This window comes from Rhinopithecus bieti, unplaced genomic scaffold (assembly GCF_001698545.2).
Source record: "Rhinopithecus bieti isolate Rb0 unplaced genomic scaffold, ASM169854v2 scaffold_15133, whole genome shotgun sequence".
Lineage (NCBI taxonomy): Eukaryota > Metazoa > Chordata > Mammalia > Primates > Cercopithecidae > Rhinopithecus > Rhinopithecus bieti.
In genome coordinates this window covers 1,646,971-1,672,888 of record NW_016808815.1, presented here as the reverse complement: position 1 = coordinate 1,672,888, position 25,918 = coordinate 1,646,971, and the positions used below count along the sequence as shown (strand labels likewise).

Sequence of the window (25,918 nt, the reverse complement as noted above, 5' to 3'; positions counted from 1 at the left end):
TGTTACATAGGTATACATGTGCAGAATGTGCAGGTGTTACATAGGTACACATGTGCAGAATGTGCAGGTTTGTTACATAGGTACACATGTGCAGAATGTGCAGGTTTGTTACATAGGTACACGTGCAGAATGTGCAGGTTTGTTACATAGGTACACGTGCAGAATGTGCAGGTTTGTTACATAGGTATACATGTGCAGAATGTGCAGGTTTGTTACATAGGTATACATGTGCAGAATGTGTGGGTTTGTTACATAGGTACACATGTGCACTTGGGAAAGGTTATGACAGCTCTTCTAAGTCTGTTGTATTTATCTCCTGGTGAAATGCTGATCAAAATTAGAGGATGCTGCAGGGCACACAGCAGTATAGCCTATCAAGTGTTTTTACCTAAAGGTTATACAAAACTGTCAAGAAATGGGGCTCCTATGATTTTTAATAACAGAGAAACCTGATAGATTATACCTCAACTCATTATCACTTCCTCATTGGTATAATGTTGATATAATTACCCTCACCTACTTTATAGGGTGTGTGTGTGCATGTGAATATGTAGGTACATGTATACATAAAGTACATTTGAAAACATTTTCTGTGGGGGTCACTAGTGTGTCGCTGGCATCCATTCTCCTCTCCTTCGGGCACAGGGAAATCTGAGCTCCTTGGCCCACTAGGGTAGGCAGGAGCCATATGATGAGTCTAGCCGTTCAGCTGTGAGCAGAGGCTTGAAGTCGGGTGTGTGATTTGCCTTTCCCTGCCCCAGAGGCAGGTGTCTGGATGCAGCTTCTGTTATCTGGGTCCCCGGTCGCTGCAAGGAGCATTTCTCCTCCTCCACCTCTGCATCCTGAGATCAAAAAGTAAACCCTGCTGCCTGAAGCCTCTGAGATGACAAAGCCTCGAGTGACAGGCAGAAGCTATATAAAGCTATGGAACTGGACAAAATCACAGGAAGATGGAGACACAGAAGAAAAGGGGACCCAGGATCAAGTCTTAAAAGACTAATATTTGAAGATCAGACAGAAGAGAAGGTGAGCAAAGAGGATTGAGAAAGAGCCAATGAAGAAGGAAGAAATCCAGGAAAGCATGAGATGTCACCAAAGCCAAGAGAAGCACGTTTTTCTTAAGGAGGGAATGACTCACCACGTGGAGAAAAGCTGCTGGTGAGGCCAGTAAGAGAGCAGAGATGGCATGACTGCTGGATGTGATCACAGGCCACCTTTATAAAAGCAGTTTCTGTGAAATAGTGAGGGAGAAAGCCCAAACTGAGAAATTGGAAAAAAGAATGGTAGGTGAGGAGATGAAGACGGGACACTAGACAAATCTTTCAAGAAGTTTTCTCTGAAGTGTAGAAGAGAAACGGAGTGGTCATTAGAGGAGAGTATAGGGGTCAAGGGATATTTCGTCTTGTGAGTTACAAGAGCATGTTTGTAACAACTGAGTAGAGAGGAAAAATAATGATGCAAGAGAGAGAGGGGAGACAATTACAGGAGTAAAGTCCCTGAGAAGGTGAGGTAACAGGGGATACAGTGAATAATAGGAGAGCTCCGGGACAGCGCATACAGAGTGGTGGGAGGGAAGGTTGAGGGTGGGAAGTCATAGAAGATCCTGTCTGACCATTTTTATTTTCTATCAGAGTATAGGCAAGGTTATCAGCAGAACAGTGTATGTGTGTGTAGGCATTGAGGGAGGTGAGGGTGCGGAGAAAACAGGTGAGAAGGTTGATTGGGGAGAGAGAGTGTGAAGTGGGCCAACTCCCTCACCTATTCAAGATCTTAGTCAAACGTCACCTTCAGTAAGCCCCTAGCCAACACCCTATTTAAAATGACTATCCTTTTACCCTTAGTGCTCTCATACCCATACTCTGCTCTGGTTTTTCTTGTATCATATCATTTATCACCTTCTTTTATGGTTTTTTTTTTTTTTTTTGAGACAGGTTCTCACTTGTTGCCGAGGCTGGATTGCAATGGCGCAATCTCGGCCCACTGCAGCCTCAACCTCGCAGGCTCAAGTAATCCTCCTGCCTCAGCCTCCCAAGTAGCTGGGACTACAGGTATGCTGCAATACATCTGGCTAATTTTTTGTATTTTTTGTAGAAACAAAGGTTTGCCATGTTGTCCAGGCTAGTCTTGAACTTGGGACTCAAGCAATCCTCCCACCTTGGCCTCCCAAAGAGCTGGGATTACAAACATGAGCCACTGCACCTGGCCCTCCATTTATCACCTTCTAACATATATTATTTACTTATTTATTATGTTTATTGTTCACGGTCTCCCTCACTAGAATGTGAGTTTCACAAGGGCGGGGGCTCTCTGATTTGTTCACTGATGTATCCCAAGTGCCCTGAATTGTGCCAGGCACTATATAATTATTTAATGATTGAAAGTTTAAAATTGAATCAATGAAAGAAAGAAGCAAAGAGAGAAAGAGAGAAAGGGGAAGAGAGGGAGGAAGAAAGTTACTTAATTTTTATAGAGACGAAGAAAGCAAAAGTACCAGGCTCACTAAGCATTCTCTGGTACCCGTGTGAGACTGTGGTATGATGTAAAGTGAACCAGTCAGCATGTTTTTTCCCACAACATTAAATCACTCGGGTGTGGGCATGAACAAGATGCAGTTTAACCAAGGTTGGGGCTTTGCCAGGCAAATAAGTCAAAGGAATAAAGGAGTGAGAGAATTCAGGTGCTTGTAAGTGGTCATGATGATGAACTATAGAATCAAAGCTAAGTAATGAGGGACATGAAATAACGATTTAAAAAACCGGTTGGGGCTGGGAATGATGGCTCACACCTGTAATTCTATCACTTTGGGAGGCTGAAGTGGGCAGATCACCTGAGGCCAGGGGTTTGAGACCAGCCTGGACAGCATGGCGAAACCCCATCTCTACTAAAAATAAATACAAAAATAATGTCTTAGTTCATTTTGTGTTGCCACAACAGAATACCTAAGACGGGGTAATTTATGGAGGAAAGATTATCATTTAGTTCATGGTTCTGCAGGCTGGAAAATACAGGAAAGTAGCCGGGCTTGGTGGTGTACGCCTGTAATCCCAGCTACTCAGGAGGCTGAGGCATGAGAACCACTTGAACCTGGGAGGTGGAGTTTGCGGTGAGCTAAGATCGTGCCACTGCACTCCAGCCTGGGCAACAGAGCAGACTCTGTCTGAAGAAATAAAAGTAATAAATTAAAAAATGGTTGGGATAATTCAACAGCAGGTTTATTATCACAGTCAATATACTCCCCAATGACATTTTTGGACTATTTAAACCCACTGGCCATGGTTTGGATGTGGTTTGTTTGTCTCCACCAAAACTCATGTTGAAATGTGCTCACCAGTGTGGCGGTGTGGTGAGGTGGGGCTTTAGGGAGGTGTTTGGGTCATGAGGGTGCTGCCCTTGTGGGTGGCTTGGTGCTTGCTCTCACTCTGGCGAGACTGCATCTGTTCCTGCAGGAATGGATTAGTCCCACAAAAGTGGGTTGTTATGACACCAGGATGCCTCCCAGGTTTTGCCTCTTCACATGTACTTCCGCTTCACATGTGCTTCCGTACTTCATGATGTGATGAAGCACAAAAGCCCTCGCCAGAAGCTGAGCAAGTGTTGGTGCTGTGCTTTCTGCACTTTCCAGCCCGCAGAACCATGAACTAAATGATAATCTTTTCTTCATAAATTACCCCATCTCACGTATTCTGTTGTGGCAACACAAAATAAACTAAGACATCATTCAAAGAAAGTTTCAGTTCCAAGTATTTAAGAGTTTACTTAGAACTCTCTTTCCCTAAAAAGAGTTATTTTAAAAAAGGCATTAAGGTACAGCTTTGCTATGTATAAATGGAACAAGAGAAAAAAAGGAAATGATAAACTAAAATTCTGTACTTAATTGATGGCTTAACTGTATTCTGTCAACTAAGCAAAACATTATGTGACATAAGGAATCAAGACTAACAGTTTTCACTCAAGTGGAGTTTCTACAGATAATTGCAGTTGGGGAGATCCCCTGAACAATCAGAAGCAACAGTGAACGCCTCAAACAGGTTACCCTTTTATAACTATATGATGTTATCCATAAGTCACTGATAAAGGACTAGATTTCAGAAGATTCTCATTAGAGTCTGAGAAACTGAATCAAGGCAGCCTCAGATGATGGCCAAAGTGATTTACTGCTATACAATCCAAAATAATATTCTGGTTGAACAAAGGAACCTACAGACTCAGGAGGAAGAGAGTCCCCAAGAGGTGACATAATGCATTTCTGAGACGCTAATGGACACGAGGTCTCACCACATGTACTTTTCTTTCCTGCCTGCTGGACTGCTAAGGTCAAGGAAAATCATGTGTAGTGTAGTTTCATTTTTCTGCCTGCTCTACTCCTGGTCTTCTAGAAAACTCTTTTTAATTTCAACATGTGTAGAAAAAAGAGAGAACGAAGAACGGAGCTGAAAAACAAAGTACTCTAGTGAGCAATAACACCTTCTTGGAAGAAGATCCAAGATGATCTTGGCAAAGTTTGCAGGTAATGGCTGGTATAGTTTGTTTAATAAAATCCTTGGCCTGAAAGAAACTGGCATTGAGATGATTCTTATTTACATATGAGTACAGTGTGATGGATTTGGTTGTAAAGAGGCTAAATGATATTTGGTTGCAATATTTTGGAAAAAAATGACTAAAAAATGCACATCTTTCTAGCTCTGTCATTAAGGTCTAGAAGAACAATTGTATCTGATGTCAATTATGTTCCTGGGAAATTGCTAAGTGAGCATATACTACGTGAAAGTCAAGATGACATGATGAACCAGACACTGTGCTAGGGACTAGGGAGAAATCTGTCCAGCCCTCATGGGATTCACACTCTGTCTGGGAAGCAGAGGTGCACAGAGGAGCCCTGAGGCCTCAATCAAAAGTCTATCATGCCATTATTTATGTTGTTTCCCATCTGGAATGCCATGCCCTTCTACTTTCTGGCTTTGTGAACATCTAGTCATCCTTTAAGTCCCAGGTCACCTCTCTTAACCTTTCTGAAATCTCTGTGCAGAGTATGAAATTCCCCAGGGCTTCCATAGAACTTTTCAAACTGTATTCTATCTGTTTCACATCTGCATTCATTGCTAGTTAGTGAGCTTCTCAAATACACTAAGCATATTGTGGCAGCTTGTAATTTCCAAAGATGGCCCCAACATTACTGCTTATCCCACACATCTTCTAGAACCTTATGACTCTCCTTCAAGAGGTGGAATCTATGTCCCTTCCCCTTCATTCTGCCTTTCCCAGTGGAGTACAGCAGAATAAATGCTTCTAGGGCTAGGTCATTAAAGTTCACTTTTACCTTGTTCTCCTAGAACCCAGCCACAATGTCATCAGAAAGCCCAGGCAGCATGTGAAAAGGCCCACAGCCCACAACCCTGGCTGAGCTTTCAGCTGACAGCCAGCACCAACATTCCAGCCACGTGAGTCAGCCACCTTAAAAGAGGGGTCCTCCAGACACTAGTAGTGCTGCTCCAACTGATGTCCCATGGAGCAGAGGACAGCTATCCCTTCCAAGTCATGCTCAATTGCAGATTTGAGAGCAAAAAGAATGACTATGATTTTAACATACAAGTTTTGGAGTTGTTTGTTATGCAACAATAGATAACTAGAACATTTTTTTTTAATTCTCCAGTGCCTGGCACAGTGCCTGGAACATAACAGATGCTCAATACGTATGTGCATGAGGATTGATACTGTATCACTGTAGGGGCTGGATGTGACAAAGGGAATCTTCTTTAATTCCTCTGTGGGCAGTTATGGTGGAAGGAATTTTTAGCTTGTCTTTCCTTGTTGCTTTTCCCTCCCCTGCATCACAAACACAAGGACATTTCCACAGGCAGGCTTGTGGCTGCTGCTGACTATCCAATTAAATATTGGGTCTCAATGAATTCTGCTATGCTTTGAAAGACAGTTGCCTAACGTTAGCATCAGAACAAAGACGTGGGTTTCTGGGAGGAACTCTGACTGTGGGCAATTTACTCAGTCATGCCCATGTTAAAAAATAGAAATAGCTGCTCCTCCGTCATCTCAAAGGCAGGTGTTAGAGTTCAGACCTTACAACTTTTAAACCATCTGAATATTACAGAGATGGGGCTAGTATGGCCTCAAATGAAGGGACAAGGGGCAATCTGTTAGGAGGGCTGGTGACTGCACTATACTGTTTGTTGTCACCTTAGCACCCCCTTCTGAGGTGTCCTCTGCATTGCTGAGAAGCTGGGACCAGAACCTGGTTCTGGTTTCCCAGAATCCCCTTCTCCACAAAGTTCTGGGTTAAAGTATACAATAATGGGTGCTCAGATGGAAGGTGGGAAAGGAGAGGCTGTTTCTCAGGCAGGTAGTTACAGGCAGATTTGAGGTTTGAAGCAGCTCCAGGTAAGTTTTGAGAATCACGTGCTGCAGTCAGGCGTTATTGAGATCCCAGTGGCTTCCACGCCGGCATCTGAGACCTGCTGCTGTGGTGCTTCAGGCTGAAGTGATGGGAGATAGATTCCCTGACCTCCACACCCAACCTTTTAAGTGGTCTTACAGTGTTGTGAAACTCTGTATTGAACACTTCATTCTCGGAGGACACAGAGTGGTTTTCCTGCACAACCCCAAATGAAAGAGGAGTCAAGCAGTTGTAAGTACTAGGGAAGAATTTTAAAGAAGAAACTTTGGGTTTCTGGATAGGCAAAAGTGAAGAGGTAGCACCCAGAATGAAGGTTCAACTGATTAATGGAAAAGGACAAGTTAGGGAGGTGTTTGCAACCAGGTCAGGTCGAGCCTCTCCAAAATCCCAACATGGCTCATGCACTTGATTTTTTTCCCCTGCTCCGTGCCCTGTAAGAGTTCATTCAGCTGCAAACACCAGAGTCTATACAGCCAAATCCAGCTATTCCTCCTGTTTCCATATACCCACATTCAGTTACTCCACTTACTCTTCCTACACCCATGCCAGCCTGCATCTGGGTGCACAAGACAAAGGAAACCCAGCAGTGGGAAAATTCCACAATGCTTTAGAGAGTTGGGTTTAGAAATGCAAATTCCAATTTCTCTTTGTGCTTAGTTCACCCATTATCATAGAGATTTTTCTTGAACTCCTGAAATGAAATAGTGACTCCTTCCCAGGATTCCTGTATATTTCTCCACAATACCTATTACATCTGATATATTTATTTAAGGCCTCCCTTCCTTCAATAGTAGTAGATATTCATCAGACATTCGATGAATGAATGAATGAATGAATGACTTCATCTGGAAATGGAGTCATTAGACACTACAAACTGCTCTTAAAATATGCCTAAGACACAACAGGAAGTGAGCTAAGCCAGGGCCCTTGCCTCAAGAGGCAGTGCTGCATCATCACTTTTGCAACTAAGGTATGTCAAGTTCAATTAATAATACTCAGCTTACACTTCATCTTTTTCAAATTTTTCACTTGTAAGGGTTACGAGCAGGAGATTGTAAACGGATTTACAGTTCTCCAGGCTGCTTCAAAGCTTTTAAATCTCTCCATGCCATTAATGAATAATTAGTGTCATATTCATGATATATACTTTGCATAATTTTCAGCAATTTAACATCACATAGCAAAACAGCAGGAGCAAAATATCACAAAGAAAGGACTTCAGTTCCTTTCATAAATATAATACGATGCCCACATTTGGCACATAATGATGACAATGCGAAATGTGTTTTATATCAGAGAAGTTAAATTTAGACTGCTGAGAAATCTTTTAGATTAAGTAAGTTTCTTTTTGTGGGATGACAATAGTTCATAATATGACTTTAGTTTCTCAGCTGCGCCTTGTATAATGGGTGTTTTTTCCTTTAAAGTTGGTCTGTCTTGACTGAAGTAATATGCATGAGTCATATGAAATACGTGTTGATTTGGAATAATTCTTTGAGTAAATCAAGATAACTTTGTACTGGTCATCTTGACCTGGCAACATAAATGTTTTGATTAAACTTTGTTTATCTAAGTAAGCAAAAGCAGTTGAGGCGATAATGAGGCCCTTAGATCTTTAAACTGGTCTCAGAAATTAGAGTAAGACTGAGAGGGAAAGGAGAGAGAGCACCTTCTCTCAAACCATCACCAATTTGATAAAATTGCCCTAACAAGATGAACCAGCAAGAATACAGCCCTGATTCTATAGACTGCTATGGGGCAGTGGTAGGTGGACTGAGTCCTGGTGATGAGGTGAGACTTATCATTGTATCTCTTGCCATCTACCAGGTCCTTTCAGCTTTCCTGAGACACACAAGGACTCTCAGCCCAAGAGGTGACAGGGTTGAATGCCTGAGCTTCAGGAACAGGATGACCAGGGATTGAAGTCACTCCCTTCTTTATCAATACTATCAATATCAACAACAGCCATGCATTAAAGCTGTCAATATGTCCAGACTCTTTCCTAAGCATATTGCAATTTATTAACTCATTTTGTCCTCATAATGGCCCTTGAGATAGGAATCATCTGACACTTAGCAAACAAAGAAACTAAGGCACAGAGATTAACAGCTTTACCCAGTTACTTAGTAAGTGGTGAAGTAGTAAGTGGATCTAAATCCCAGCTGTCTGACTCGAGAGCCAGTCTTCACATACTCTATTCTTCCCCTCAAACACATAGGCCTCTTTTCTGATTCAAGAGTCTGATGTTAAGAGTGCTGAAATAAGCTGGTCCAACATGGACAAAAGAATGGAAGCCCTACCCCCTGGACTTTACAACAAACCATATAATGTTGGACCAAGGGCCAAACCCAAGGATTCTCGGCTAGGGATGATTCCTCCCTCCCCCGACACCAGGACGTGTGACAATGCTTGGATTGGTTGTCATTATTTGAAGGAGGTGCTACTGGTATTTAGTGGGTAGAGGCTAGAGATGCTGCCAAATATCCTGTAAAGCACAGAGTAGCCCTCTACAACAAAGAATTATCCAGCCCTAAATGTCAATAGGGTCAACGTTGAAAAACCCTGGAGATGAATTGACTGTTGTTACCCAGACTCAGATGTGAAAATCAGCTATCCACAATCTTTTTGTAGCAAACTCAGGATTCCACAAGCTAAGCACTGTAATAAGTCTTTGGAATATAAAAACCAGTAAGACAAAGTCCCTCTCTCAAAAAAGAAGAGACATGTGTCCATGTGCTCTCATCGTTCAGCTCCCATTTATAAGTAAAAATAGGCAGTATTTGGCTTTCTGTTCCTGCGTTAGTTTGCTAAGGATAATGGCCTCCAGCTCCAACCATGTCCCTACAAAGAACATGATCTTGTTCTTTTTTACAGCTGCATAATATTCTATGATGTGTTTAAGTACCATATTTTCTTTATCCAACCTGCCATTGATGAGCATTTAGGTGGATTACATGTCTTTGCTATTGTGAAGAGTGCTGCAGTGAACATACATGTGTATGTGTCTATATGGTAGAATGACTTACATTCCTTTGGGTATATACACAGTAATGGGATTGCTGGGTTGAATGGTAATTCTGTTTTTAGTTCTTTGAAGAATCTCCACACTGCTTTCCACAATGATTGAACTAATCTAAACTCCCACCAGCAGTGTCTAAACATTCCCTTTTCTCCACAACTTCGCCAACATCTGTTATTTTTTGACTTTTTAGTTATTAATAATACCATTCTGACTGGTGTGAGATGCTATCTCACTGTGGTTTTAATTTGCATTTCTCTAATGCAGTGATATTGAGCTTTTAATATGCTTGTTGGCCACATGTATGTCTTCCCTCAAAATGATTACACTAGCAACATGGAATCTTTACCTTTTAGACATAGCATCCTAAAATTAGAAGAACAAATTAAAACAGAAGAAATTCCAATGTGTACTTGTTCTCTCTTCACTTGGTCAAGGACCCCATGAATTTCATGTTTGCTGGCATCTCAAGAAGGGCTGTCTGAATACCACAGATTTGGCAGCATCTCTACTACTAACTCAATACCAGTGGTAATGTATGCTGATGGTGCCTGGAATGACCCTCAGCCAAACGGGCAGTGCCTACCTCCCACCACCTCCACAGACCTCAGCCAATGAATGACTGACATGGGGGCCCGTGTCTGAAAAGGGGACCAGTTCTATGCTGCACCTGCTGATTACTGAGCTCCCCTGTGGGATCAGACTGAAGGTCACTACCTTCAGTGTCCAGCTGAGGCCACACTTTTGGCTTAGCTGTTCTCTTCTGCTCCTCTCACTTCCCTTTCTCCTAAGACTGCCCAACCCATCAACAACTTGAAGAATTCTCACCTCAAGTTCTGCTTATGCTTAGGAAATCCAACCTAAGACACAAGTTAACAGAAAAGCCACCACAAGTGTGGACTGACATTGGTAGCTCCTGAAAGACACTCAAGGAATCTCCAGGCCTCTGAGGTTCAGAAGAAAATCTGCTTTCTTCCTTCTTTGGTTATGACTGTCCTAAATTCTCCTTTCTCTTCACCTCAACTTGAGACCCTTGGTAATATATGTGTGTGACATATAAGAAGCTTGAGTGGAGCGAAGTGGAGATTATTGGGTGAAGAAGTCTGATTTTCTTTTTTTTTTTTTTTCAGACCAGAAAGCACTAGAGGACAGAAATCTGGGTAGTGCACATAGTCCTGACACTGATTTATTTGAGACACTCATTACCATGTTTTCAACTGTGAAGGAAGGGAGGACACTGTCATTCTTGTATCCTCGGAGTTCTGGATGCCGAGAGAGTATCTACAGCAACAAGTTGGATGTGGCTGCAGTATAGAAATGGGGATGAAATTAGGGGAATTTGGGCAGGAAGCCTACAAGGGCAGAGAGTCATCTGCATGAGATTAGCTCTTTAAATAGGGAAATCTTTGTGAAGATTTCCCTTGAATGGGGTAAAGAAACACTGGGATGGACAATCAAATACAGTTTTGTTGTTGTTGTTTTTCTTAAGCTCTGAATTGATCTATAACTTTATACCCAGATGAATCGAAAACCAAACCAAATCCTCTCCAAGCAGATAAACATCTGAACCTCGATCATGCTAAACTTGTTACCAAACGTATTCCCAGTTCTTCCAAGAGCATTAAAGTATAAATCTCATTAATGCATACACAGTAACAACATATGACCCGCCGATGTTGCTATTCCTAATGGTTGCATTATAAAGGATTTATAAACTGTATGAAAAATTTTCTTAAAGTTTACCTTGAAAACTATTATAAAGTAAAAGTGTTAACACACTGTATTTAGCTGTTATGATAACGGTAATGATGACAATAATGTAGTGTACTAAATGCTTACCATGTAAAACGCACAGAGATAAGCACTTGATATAAATGATCTCATTTAATTAACATAACCCATGAGATAAATCCCATTATTAGCCTCATTCTGCAGATAAGTTAACTTTTACAAGGGCACACAGCTTGTAATGGTAGAACCAAATGAACACTCAGAATGTCTGATCCCCGACTTTTAATCACTGTATTAATTACCTATTGCTGCATAATAAATTACTATAGGCTTGGAGGCTTACAACTACACATATTAATTATCTCACAGTTTCTAGAGGGTGGCAGTCAGGCACAGCTGAGCTGGGTTCTCTGCTTTAGGGTCTCACCAGGCTATGATGTAGGTCTTGCCTGGGGCTGTAGTCTCATCAGTGGCTCAACTGAAGAAAGACCTGCTTCCAGGATTCCCAGTTATTGGCAGAATTCATCTCCTTGTGGCTGTAGGACTAAGATCTCTGCTTGTCGCTGGATGTCAGCTGGGAGTGACTCCCAGATCCTAGAGGCTACCCCACCTTTCTTTGCTATGTGGCCCTCTTCATAGGCTGTCTCACAATATGGTAGCTTACTTCTTCAAAGCCAGCAAGGAGGGTCTCTCTAATGCCAGTCTGCTGAGATGAGATCTTATATACCGTAAGATAATCACAGGAGTGACATCCCATTACATTTGTCATATTCTACGATGGTAAAGCCCATATTCTATTGTTTAAATATAAGCCACAGTTCCCACCTGAACTCAAGGGGAAGGGATAATCCAAAGGTGTGAAAAGGAAGCAGGCATCACAGACCTTAGAGTCTATCCACCACAAGGACTAGCCAAGTAATGCAGAATTCTATCATTCTCGGGCCACCTTCACAATTTTTGTCAGATTTGTCATATCATCTACCATATCTTAATTTCATATATTTCTTTAAATAACTCACTTTATAAAATAATAATTTTACGGAAAGCTTTTATATCAGTCATAAATGGAAAACAAGTATCACTTGCCATAAATAGAAGGTAGCTGAACGAATACACTGGAAGTAAAACAATAATATGAAATTTAAAAGTAAAATTAAGAAAAGATTGGTACTACTTTGTATTTTGCATATATAGGCCCACTTAATCTTCATCATTTACAATAAATGATATTACCTTCATGATTAAAAATGGAAACAGAGATCCATAAAAATCTGATAAACTGCCCATGACCACTCAGATTGTAAGCGGTTGTATACCAAGATTCAAGTCTATGGCTACTAGAGGCCAAAGTGCATAAGAACCACAGTTTGGGCAGCACCCAACTTCATTATTCACCCCAATTTTCCTTGTTCCTTTACCTTTTCATAATACTACTTGTCTTCTCAGTCTATCTCCTCCTAACTTCTTTCTTTTTTTTTTTTTTTTTTGGTGAGACGAAGTCTTGCTCTGTCGCCCAGGCTGCAGTGCAGTGGCATGATCTCGGCTCACTGCAAGCTCTGCCTCCTGGGTTCACACCATTCTCCTGCCTCAGCCTCCTGAGTAGCTGGGGCTACAGGCGCCCGCCACCATGCCCAGCTAATTTTTTTTTTTTTTTTTTCTGTAGAGACAGGGTTTCGCTGTGTTAGCCAGGATGGTCTTGGTTTCCTGACCTCGTCGTGATCTGCCCGCCTCGGCCTCCCAAAGTGCTGGGATTGCAGGCATGAGCCACCGCGCCCAGCCTCTCCTAACTTCTTTAACCCTGAGATTCACCTTTACATACCAGAAATCAACACAATATAAGGGCAAAGAGCAAGTATGCTTAGATTTTAATACTGGCTTTATCTCTTACTACTTATGTTGCCTGGGAGAAGTTACCAATGGTCTCACCTGTTAAACGGGAATTATAATAGTAAGTGATTAATAAATGTGAGCATAAAAATATTGATAATGTAATTTGTATCATAGTACAGAGAAGTATCCAAGATACTCAACCTCAACTGTGCACCCGCATGCGCTCATGCATGTGTATGTGTGTGCTAACTGCAGTTGCATTTTTCACTCCTGAGAGATGAGTGCAAATAGAAACAATTTCCACAAATTGTATTGTTTGTACATTTCAGTTTTTAAAGCTTACTACATTTTATCTCTTTTGGGGGCAATGTATTTGAGTGGGACTGAGTGGGTATGGGGTCTCGGAAGCACAGTGAAGGGTTGGCCTTCCCAATGAGTATGGACAGGACACCCTTAGCACTGCGGAAAGGTTGCATCTATGGGCGCAGATGCAGATAGGTGAGTCCATGCAATGAGAGATACTTGTGGTCATTCTTTTCTTATTGCTTCAAGGACATTTCTCTAAAAATTCTTCCTCCACTCTTCCCAACATCAATTTTCCATCTCAAATATATAGTTTTTATTAGCATGAAAATATGTATTGATTTCTCCCATCTAAAATAGAAAGAACTCTTTTTTGACCCAACTTCATACTCCAGTTATCATTCTATTTCTCTCCATTCCTTTAGAGTGAAACATATTGAAAGAACGATTTGTATTTGTTGTCTCTGTATTTTCTCTTCCCATTCTTTCTTGAAGACACTTTAATGAAGCTTTCACCCCCGACTTCTCTACCCCCAACTTCTCCATTGAAACTTCTCTTGCCCAGACCACCTAAACCTGCCAGATTGCTAAATCCAATGATTAACTTTCAGCCTTGAACATGCACACCCAATCAACAGCATTTGATACAGTTGATTCCTCCGTCTCTCCTGAACCACACTCTCTAGATTTTTCTTCTAGCTCCTTGGTGACTCCTTCTTAGTCTCTTCTGCTGCCTCCTTTTTATCATCCAAATTGTAACACTAGTGTTCCCCATGGCTCAATCCTTGGACCTCTTCTCATTTTGATTTGCAGTTACTCCTTTGGAGATCTCATTCAAATGTGTATCTCTAGCCCAGATCTCTCCTTGAATCCCAGACTCTTCTATCTTACCCAACATCTCCATTGGGATACCTCAAACTTAACAACTCTACAATCTGACCTACTCTTTTCCGCATCCCTGTAAGTGGCAACTGTCTTCTCTCAACTTCTTAGCTAAATACCATGTGTCAGACAAATAGTCTGTGACTCTTCTCTTTTACACTGCCCATTCAATCTATCTGCAATTCCCATCAGCACTACTTTCCACTCTTTTCATCTTCTTTTCTTCTACGTGCTTGACCAATTCTTGCATCTCTTTCCTGGATTCTTGCAACGAATCTCCTAATTATGCTCCCTGCTTCTGCCCTTGCCACCTCCACCTCCCACAGTCTAATCTTACCAGGCAACCTGAAAGCCCTTAATAAAACAGAAAACAGCTCTTATACTTCTGCTCAAATCTCTCCGGTGGCTTCCTATGTCACTCAGAGAAAAGCTAACATCCCTCAGTGACTACTAAGGCTTCCAATGCCTTGTTAGTATAGTTTCCCACTATTCTTCACCTTGCTCAGTGAACGTCAGTCATACTGGCATCCTCACTGTTACATGAACACCCAGGCATGCTCCATCCTGTGGAGCTGTTCTCTTTGCACTTGCTATTCTCTTTCTGTGGAAAAGAGGCCCACTTTTTCTGACTTTTATAAAATTGCAAGCCCCTCTCAACACTTCCTGCTTTACTTTTTTCTCTTTAGCACTTACTGATATTTGTATATATTGTACATATTTTTTGCTTAAGTTCCAACAAGGCAGGGATTTTTTTCTGTTTTATTTGTTGCTGTTGAGACCATAGTCTTTAAAGCAATGCCTGGCATACAGTGAGTGTGCAATAAATATTTCTTGAATGAAATAACCATCATCAAGATGATATGATTTACCTAATTATATTAGTTTTGTAATGACTGTAATGATAAAGGTCTTTCCCAATGTTTCACATGATTCTAAAGCAGGAGGGTGCTCCATTAATACAATTGCTACTCATACATTCCAAATAATTCCAAGTTAACTCATCCTCTTACTAGTTATACAAAGGAAAAGATAAATGTCTTATTGAGGACAGTGATTTCAAATAGGTACCCAAAGATCGATAATGGACATAGAATTAAAAATGAAAAAAATCAAAAATAGAAAATGTTAATTAGTAAATACGAGCTTACCTTTAAGAAGGGAATCAGTTTTAAGTGGATAGATACTAAGAAGTAAATCACCTGGACTTCAATGATATTTTGTTTGAGAACTTCGTTGTAAATTGCTTTCTCTGGGGTATCATGAAAGCTGAATTGCAGAATATTAAAGACCCAGGGTACCAAAGCAAGCACTTATCTGTTGACTAACCAGCCTGCAGCAAAGATTTTAAGAAAGATTAAACTTGACTATGTCCTCACTTTTATCATGAATTAAAGATTATCCTAGTTGTGTTTCTTGAAATCCAATGTTAAAAAGATAAGGATGTTAAACTGTACTAGAAAGCCTGTCTTTGTCTATTTGGAAACATAAGCCTCTGTCTGTGAAACATGTTTTTCATAATTGTTGGACATCATGACAGCAGCTAATTAAGAAGATACTAATAATTCATAAAATGTACATAGTGTCAAATGTTTCAGATGTACGACGGTCCCTGGGGTGTTTTTTCTTTTCCACCCTTAACTAAGTTATTCATTTTATGTCCTATAAAAGGTTGAATTAACTCCTGGAAGCTGAAATCGCCATTAAAATTGTCTTTCTGCTGTAGCTGTTTATAAAAAATCTTGATTTAAATAAAAGTACTTCCAATGGTTTCTAAATTTAATAACATGATGTAGATCCTTCATATAAAAATTCTGCCATTTATTATAGAGAATAAAGGATGAAGGTTTGTTTATTGTTCAGCCAAGGGATATTTTCTTTTAATTATTTGTGGCAGGAAAAAATTAATTTATCTGTAAGAGAACCTGCAAAGGCCCTTTTCTTGCTGAGCTGACTGAGGCCATGAAGATTCAAAGCAGAGCTAGGAGGCTGCGTGAGAGAAAAATTGCACCACTTATGCAAAGCCAAGGCAAGACTGGAGCCAGGCAGCGGGAGAGGCCACTTGTGAAGAAGGTTCCAGAAAGGGGAAGACCTAGCTGTTTGTAGTGCCTGAAAGACTGTAGAAGAAAGGAGAAACATGGAAGGTGATGCCCAGAGAAGAACTTTTGGGGGAAAGTGGGGAGGGGAGAAATGCTTAGATAAGTTTTTATGAAGTTCTGCCATATAGTGATAATTCCCTTTTCCAACTGTTATTTTTTCCAGTACACATTAAAACAAATACCTGTAAACATGTTTTAAAAAATTCTAACAAACAAAATTATCTTGTATATAGACAAAATTGTACAAGCAGTCCATCCTTCACAGCATGGTCCACACTGTACTGTGCAGCACAACTGTACAACAGGCAGAATGATCCTCCTCAAACTTTGGTAGCTGAACACTGCAGTACAGGTGATGCTTTAGGATACACAACAGGACATTTTCCATCACTTTAATGTGCACTATGTGAAAAAGCATTAGGCTTTTTGAGTTCTAACTAATAAATCATGAAATAACATTGAAAAGATCTATACAGAAGAAGCCCTAGGCCTGTAGAGAATACTTATGAAGCTTAAAATATAAATCTTGCATTAATTGAACAAAGCTATCTAGTTTTGATGGGAATCAGAATTTTGACAGAGTCAGAATGGGTCAGAGGGAGGCCTTCCATTATTTCAGATTAAGTAGCAATTCAGATCTTTTATTTCTTCATATAAAAATTCTGCCACTTAGGAATGAGAATAAAAGATGAAGGCATGATTAAGGAGAAAAATATGAATGTGCTATTAATGTTAAGAAAAAATGTAATTGTCTTACTGAGACAATTTAGAACTTAAAGAGTACGATTTATCAACTATACACTCAGTTTGCATAGGAAAGATTTTCTGGAACTCCACTAAGGTGGAAGAAACAACATTTCAAATTATGTTTGTTGCTCCAGGGAACTTCTAATTAAGATGGTCTTTGAGAAAGATGGTTCTACTTTCCTGAGAATAAGAACCTGTTTCCTTACAGCCACATTCATCTCACCATTTTCCAATTCTCTTGGAGACATTCCAGAAAAATGCTGCTTCTGTGTTATAAACGTTCAAGAGCTGAGGTCAGCCTAACATATCTGAAAAAGTCCTATTTAGCTGAAGTGTCCCAAGACCAGATAACAAGTACATGCATATTATGCTTCTAATATTTGATACCTTGGCACAACTCGCAGGTTGCACAAACTGCAACAGCATCATACAAAGAAAAACCTGGATGTCTGGCTTCAAAGATCCATCCCCCTCAGCCTTGAGGAGCAGAATCAGAAGTAAACATCTTAAATTGCCAATATGTTATTCTTATTGACTATGAAAAGCTCCAGAAGCTTTGCACAATGTTTAGGGAGAAGCTGAGAAGAGTTACATAATTCAGTTAACAGGCCAAGTTCTACAAATGTGCACAGTATTCCTGGGAACACCATAAGCCCATCGTGGATTACTGTCAGAGGCCTGGCTGGCCTCTTGTACATTCCTTACTTAGCTCTTTCTTGAAGCTCCCCATGTAGAGAAGGAGGGAAGGGGAAGAACCAAACACTGGTAAGGTCACTCTTGAGCTTGGCCCCCTGAAAAAAATAGCCTGAATGTCTCTTAAAACTGGAATCATTTTTGTAAGTTCCAGCTGCTTTTGGCCAAATTGGCCAAGCGGTCTCCTCTGGTGTATAAGGATGCCCAATCTCATGATATTTCCCGAAATGTAAAAAGAACCTCTAGAGAGAGCGACTGCATTTCACTCAAAGTTTTCTTTAATCTATGCGAATAGAACCCTCCATTTACATATATGGAGAAACGGCAGACATAGTAAGTTAGATAAAGAATCACACTTTGAAACAATCCATTTAATTGGAATAGAATATTTTGATTTACATGGAATCATTTGGCATTAAAATTATCTCAAAAGCAAACTGTGTTGTGAAAGTCTAAATGCTAGAACATTCCCCAAACGCTGAAGACTGGAAAACTCTGACCCAATGAAATGTTTGGTTAACATTATGACTACTTGCTTATTTCTTATTGCCTCTTAATATGAACAGGTATGTACATATTTTTCTCAACCAAGCAAACTATTTACCTCTTTCTCCATTTGCAATCCTTCTGCTCTAATATTTCTTTCAAATACTTCTCTCTTTTCAGTCTGGGGGTTGGATTTTCTGTACACAAGGATGTAGTCAATTCGACACTTCCCATCTCTAAAGTAAAGTCCATTTGATTTGTTTCTTTCTGGCACTGTCTGCACACAAAGAGAAAGGGACCAGTTTAAGTCATTCATCAAACTAAGGTTCAAGTGAGTAATGTTAAAGCACAATTAAAACTAAATAACTTTTTCAGGTTAGGCGCAGTGGCTCACGCCTGTAATTCCAGCACTTTGGGAGGCCGAGGCGGGTGGATCATGAGGTCAGGAGTTCAAGACCAGCCTGGCCAGTATGGTGAAACCCTATCTCTACTAAAAATACAAAAATTAGCTGGGCATGGTGGCATGCACCTGTAGTCCCAGCTACTCTGGAGGCTAAGGCAGGGGAATTGCTTGAACCTGGGAGGCGGAGGTTGTGGTGAGCCAAGACTGTGCCACTGTACTCCAGCCTGGGTGACAGACTGAGACTCCATCTCAAAATAATAATAATAATAATAATAATAATAATTTTTTCATTGTGTTCAATTACATATTCATTAGTGAAAATGTAATTAAGAGGAAACAAAATAAAATTGGAAGAAGCATTGAGTTAAGTGGGCAAAATGTGAAACACCTAAAAATACTGAGTGTAGCCAAGGATGTGAAGTGACTAAGGACTTTCATATTCTGCAGGTGAGATGAGAATTAAAATTGATATTCTCACTCTGGAAAACACATTAACATTATCTTGCAGAACTGAACATCTGCGTAACATGTAAGCCTAGAGAAAAATTCTTGATAAGGCAAGTAGGAGTCATGTATATGAATATTCATAGCAACATTACTTGTAATAGTAGAAAAATGTTTAAAGTTGGAGTCAACTCAAATGTCCATGAACAGACAATAAATAGATAAATAAATTTTAGAAAGTTCATTTACTGGAATATTATACAGCAGTAAAAATGAATAAACTATAGTTGCTTCTAACGATAAAATGAATCTTAAAACAACACTGATGAAAAAAAGCAAGTCTCAGAAGACTTTATACCACATGATATCATTTTTCACAAAGCATAAAATAAAGTAAATCTAAGTTGTTAAGACTACAAATCTATGTGGTAAAACTATCTTTAGAGCAAGAGAATAAAACACAATAAAATTTAGAAAGATGGTACCTCTGGTAGGGTAGAGGTATGGGATGGAAAGTAGCTTCAGTGGTTTTAGGAATATTCTAGTTCAGTGTTTCTCTTTTTTTTTTTTACCCACAACAAGAAAAACATTCTATCTTTGTGTGCATATATGTAAACATACATATACATAACATGAGACAAGTTTCACAAAACAATTATTTACCCTTTCTATTTGCATATACTCTAATATTAATTTTCCAGTCCATTAAAAAACAACTAGAGTAGTAATCTACAATTAGGTTGCCACTATAATTTGAAAAATAGCATTCTAGTTCACAAATCAGATGGTGGTTCCAGGTGTTCATTTTATTATTACACTTTGTAACTTACGTAGAAGCTACAAATATTATTTTGCAGTAATATTAAAAAGTAAAGAACAAAAGGAATAGATTGAATTTTCATCCAGGCTCTTCAGGCTTGCTGTACAACATTGAAAGAGACCATCAAGTACGGGCTCATTGGGCTGGAGCCAAACTTCTCAGCCTAATAGGTTTCAAAATTACGTCTATAAACCCAGACAGGTGAAAATGGTGGATTCTATCTTTTCCAATGGTAGTATGAAGAAGGCAAACATGCCAGACCTAAAGGACCATTGCTAGAAACCACATTCTTGCACAAACCTTAACCGAAAAAACATCTCAGCTGGGGGAATGGAATGACCATGTACCATGTCTTGGTGTAGACATTTTTGGTTGATGACCAATCCTCACTGACTATGTTTTGGCTTTTACATTAAGAGACACTCAGGAGTCTACCTGAATAAGCACTTTAGTAATACTTATTTGCCAAGCAAGAAGGCTGTCCTGTGAATTCAGCATATTAGCATCTGCCTTCAAAAATGGCTTCAGCCAAGACATCAGGAGGGGTATTGGCTCCAAGCAGAACAATAAGTTGTACCACCTTCAGCAAAGCCCTAACATTTCTGAGACTGATTCCTCATCTGTAAGTTACAGGGATGAGACTAGTTGCTGTCTGAGGTCCCTTTCAAAGTCCATTCGTTATGCCACATTATGGTATCCAAAGTATCTGTGTGAACAGATAATAACAGAATGAGTTTTTCCTTAAAACGAAACAAACAGAAAAAAATGGAAAAAGAAACATGGATAGCTGCGTGTAGTATCTGTGGGGTGAGGTCTGCAAAGCTTGGTAAGAGTAAACAATTTTCTCTATCCCAGGTGTCATCCTTTCAGTAGTTAACTAGCTCTGGAATATAAAAAGCATTAGGAATATGAAACACATAAATTACTCTGATTCGGTGTGCCTATTAATTGTACCCAGAGCATGTACAAAGGAAATATGAAACTCTATTGAGACACAACCTGAACAAAGGGGAATGCCTCCAACAAAATACTAATTTTTCCCAAATGGCACACAAATAGATGGGTCCATTTACAGATGCAATGAAGTTGCCAGCTTACAGAGGCAAATGGAAAGTCAGAGAGGCTTTAGACAACACAATCAACTGAAGGCGGTGCATTTTAGGTCACCATTCTACCTACCGGAGGATCTATACAAGGAAGTCCATCCCTGTAAAGCTTATTTTGTACCAGTGGGAGACACTCAAGAATGCAGGCTATCTTAAAATGATAGACAGTTTAAAGAAATAATAGGTTTAAGAAAAACTGAAACTTTGTTTTGAGTGTAGGTAGATTTAGGATCCTTGAAATATGCTTAGACATGGGGGATGTCAAAGGAATATAAAACCTATCCCTTGTTTTATAAGAGCCTACAGTTCAATGAGTTTATGACTTTAAACAGTCCATTGGAACATGCTTCATAGGTTCCTGCTGGGATCATGAATTACATTTGTAAGAAATCATATACTCTTACCTCTCCCCCGGCTTCCAATCTGCTGGCATCATCTGAAGTACTAGTCAGGTTTCCAGGGTGAAGAAGAGAATCGTCATCTTTGCAAGGACTGCTGGCAGCTTCTAATTCATCAAAAAGAATATTGACATCCTTGGCCACTAGAACCAAGGTAAATACATTATAAGGAGGGTAAAACTAGGATCTTGAAAGCAATACTAAAAGAGAAAACATCTCCCTTTGGGTTCATATTTTCCCATCATTTCAATAACACTTTGAGTGATAGGTATATTATTTCAAAAGAAAAGGATGTCAGACATAAAACATGATTGACCAAACAGTGTATTCATTAGGCAAGAGTAAGGAAAATAAAAAGCAGAGTACCTCTGTAACGTAAATATAATTTGTCTTTCATGATAGCAGGAGGTGTTACATTTGTTTAGCTTTCCTTTGCACAGTTGCTTAGCACAAGGTACTTTGATCTAAGACTTCTAGGTTGGAAAAGGGTTGGAGATGACCTACACTTTTAAATTTTATTTTATTTTTTCATTTAAGTGTCGTACAGCTTGCCAAGTGAACCCATAAAAGTGCCACTTGCACTGTTCAGTAAGAACTGTGATTTTTTTCCTCCTTTGTTACTTCTCTAAGGCAGAACAGAGAAAACCTAATACAATAATAAAGCATGCAGTTAGATTTTCAGCCTTTTTTTCTTCCTCTTATCCTGAATTGAAATAATCAAGTGAGCCATTCAGAAGCTCTCTCAAAAGACTGTTGATGTTAATAACATGTCAATATATAAAGTGCTATATATCACGGTTCTAGGAACAGACTACCACGTTCAAATGCAAAGCGCCTTACAGCATGCCAGAAAGTTAAGTTCATCACCAGCAGAGGAAAGATTACAATGCCAGGTATGGGTTGAGTCCCTTCTTTTTTATCCACTTCAATTATGGGCCAGCATTGCAGTTCACTTTTTCTTTTGATGCTTTAAAAATGGCTGAGAGTTTATAACCTGTCAGAAGCCACTGCACAAAATAATTCATGAGGGATTGGGTTCTTCTTACCCAAGCTTGTAATAGAGTATTCATTCTTTCATTCAAAAACATTTTAGAGATGTGCACATTGTGTGTCAGGCATAGAGGTGCGTGATGATTGCACCTTGGCAAATAAAAGTGACCTGGCTTCCTGCCCTCGTGGCAATAACTAAAGAAAACAAAGACATGCAAATTGTGGTGAATTCTCTAATGAAAAGAGCAGAGTTTGGATATAGAGAGAATAGAGATGATCTACTTAGAGGAGACGACTAGGTATAAAGCTATATCCAAGCATGTGATTTTAGGCAACTTTTCTAGCTTTTCAAGTTTTTCATCTGTAAAATATAATGGGCATAGAAATAAAATCAACATTTATTGCTAACTGTGAGAGGATGAATTATGACCCTCCAAAGGTGATCTAATTCCTAGAACCTGCTAATATCTTACCTTTTTATCACCGAAAGGATTTTTACAGATGTGTGACACCAAGGATCTTAAAATGGGGACATTATCTTAGAGTATATAGGTAAGCCTGATGTTAATTACAAGGGTCTTTAGAAGAGGGAGGCAAGAAGGCCAGCATCAGAGAGAAAGATTGGAAGATGCTATGCTGCTGGCTTTGAGGATACAGGATGCGGCCACAAGCCAAGAAACTCAGGTGGCCTTTAGAAGACAGAAAAGACAAAAAAGCAGATTCTCCCCGGGAGCCTCCAGAGAGGAGAGTCTTGATTTTGGGACTTCTGACGTCCAGAAGTATAAGATAATAAATATATTGTTTGAGGCCACTGAGCTTGTAGTAATTTGCTACAGGACCAAAAAGAAACTAAAACAATGTATTATAGGATTTGAGACCTATAAAGCTACAAAAAAAAAATCATGGCCTTTTCATACAGCCAAGGGTTGCAGCACCTACACTGTGCCAGGTACTGTGCTAGGTGCTTATGGAGAGGAACTAACACTTTTTGAGGAAGAGTAACATGTCCAGTGTTTTGGAAGGTGTCAGGATCAAAGACAACTTCCCTGACCACTGGATGTAAAAAGATCTCCCTCCCATAATTATTCTCCTCCCATTGTTCATTTCCTTCCCAGCACTTAACACAATCCGTAATTATCTTATTTGTTCACTTATTTATTAGACTTGTTTACGGGATGTTTACCTTATTACAATGTAAGTTCCATAGAGCAAGGACCTTGTCCGTCTTGACTGATGTACAGAGGCTCTGGCACAGAGTAAGCCTTCAACATAGAATGACAGAATGATGACCTTAAGATGGTCACAATGTAATGATACCTGAGAACCCTTTTCCTCTAACATTCTATGGTTCTGGGACTTTGCATATGGTTTTCCTAACATGATTCTTATTCACAAGTCAGGACTCCACAGTTTCAAGTAATGTGATTAAATTTTCAAGCAGACAATGATTAAATTAAATTTCAAGTCGATGTTGATGAGATTTGAACAATAAGATAAAAATATCATTTAACCAAGTCAGAAGACCTGCTCCCTATTCTGAACACTGCCACTTAGCTGTATAAATATGTGCTTCTGTTTCCTCACCGGTGAGACAGGAATAGCAAACTTCTCTCTCAGGGTGGCAAAGAGGATTAGATCAATGTGCATATTAGCAGGGTGGCTGACACATGGCAGACCCACAACAAATGCTGATTTGTTGATTCTAGCTAGACTCTGGGAGCTTAAAGTGAGTATTTTGGTCTTATCAATATAAGAAGGCAGAAGAGATATTTACAACTTGGAATGGTTGTTATGAGAAATGGTTTGGGATGGGTTGTGAGATAAAGGGGAAACTCATAAGGACACTGAGGTTCATGTCTAGGTAACCGGCTCATACTAAGGAGAAACTCTTGATATATATATGTATCCCCCAGGCTTTTGCCAAAGATAGAAAATACCAGGTCATCTTCTATCAATAGTACTTTCTGACACTGGCACAATCAGTTCAACAATGTCCTCCATGTCCATGGTTCTCAGTTGGGACCAATTTTGTCTCCCAGACCACATTTGACATTGTTTGGAGATATTTTTATTGTCATTACTAGGGAGAGGGGGACAGTGAAAGTGGTATTCAGTGAGTAGAGGCCAGGGATGCTGCTAAACATCCTACAATGCATAGGACAGCACCTACCACAGAGTGATCAAGCCCAGAATATTAATTAGGTGCTGAAGTTGAGAATTTCTAATCCTCATGAAAGGCCCAAGGGATTTGATTCTAGAAGAAGCAGCTAACTTGGGAAAGGAGAGAGCTCTTTCTTTCCCATCAGAATCACTGTCTGGAAGTCATGGGGCTGCTGCCACTTGAGCTCAGGTAAATCAGTCGGTCATGGCAATCTATTAGAGAATAGGTGATATTAAGCCAACCTTATCGCCTGCCAGCCACTTAGTATCTTCAGCAGAGATTAGATAGTCTGCTGTGAGAGATGCCCAGCTGAACCCATGGTCAGTAAGAAGACTGTAGGCCATATAAACACTCTACAGGCATAAAAACCATGTGCCCTTCATCCATATTTCATCACTGTTTCTGATATTATCAGCTATAACTACAAGGTAAGTTTTAGAAACAAAATAAAATCTTTGATTCAAACTTACATTGATTCTCTAAGAAGAAAAAAGCAACTCTCAACTTTCAACGTTAACCAATTTTTTAAAAAAATTTTTAATCAATAAGTATTTATTCAGTGCCTACCACGGGCAGACACTGAGCTGAGCTAGGAAATGGGGCTGAAGTACTGGACATCCCAGGCATGGCCCCACTCTGAGAGCTCACTGTCCAGTCAGAGCAGGAGTGAGGTCTTTCCATCTGTGGGCACAAACATCACAAAGATGCTGTTCATCCAAACAGGGTCACTTGTGAATGAATCCCATCACCCTCCTTAGACTTCTTCTCCTAAATAGAAAAATGTTCGATAATTATTTGCCTGGTAGAATCTTGCTGTTAGGTTCATTAAATGAGAAAGAGAGTCGAATACTCTGAGAAGTCCATTAAGAATGACAAGAAGGATGGGAGGCAAGGCTGGTTCAACATATGCAAACCAATGAATGTAATCCATCACGTAAACAGAATCAATGACAAAAACCACATAATTATCTCAATAGATGCAGAAAAGGCCTTTGACAAAATTCAACAGCACTTCATGCTGAAAACCTCTCAATAAACTAGGTATTGATGGAATGTAGCTCAAAATAATAAGAGCTATTAATGACAAACCCCCAGCCAATATCATACCAAATGGGCAAGAACTGGAAGCATTCCCTTTGTAAACAGGCACAAGACAAGGATGCCCCCTCTCACCACATTTATTCAACATTGTATTGGAAGTTCTGGCCAGGGCAATCAGGCAAGAGAAAGAAATAAAGGGTATTCAATTAGGAAATGAGGAAGTCAAATTGTCCCTGTTTGCAGATGACATGATTGTATATTTAGAAAACCCCACCGTCTCAGCCCAAAATCTCCTTAAGCTGATAAGCAACTTCAGCAAAGTCTCAGGATACAAAATCAATGTGCAAAAATCACAAGCATTC

General features: G+C 39.8%; 1 protein-coding gene across 1 annotated transcript in view; it reads right to left on the bottom strand.

Annotated features, from left to right (window-relative positions):
• ANO4 (anoctamin 4) overlaps positions 1-25,918 on the bottom strand; it is a 411,426-nt gene that overhangs the window by 167,418 nt on the left and 218,090 nt on the right. The window contains 2 exon segments of the mRNA XM_017887290.1: positions 18,312-18,470; positions 21,371-21,507. Of these exon segments, the coding sequence (XP_017742779.1) occupies positions 18,312-18,470; positions 21,371-21,507 (296 nt within the window).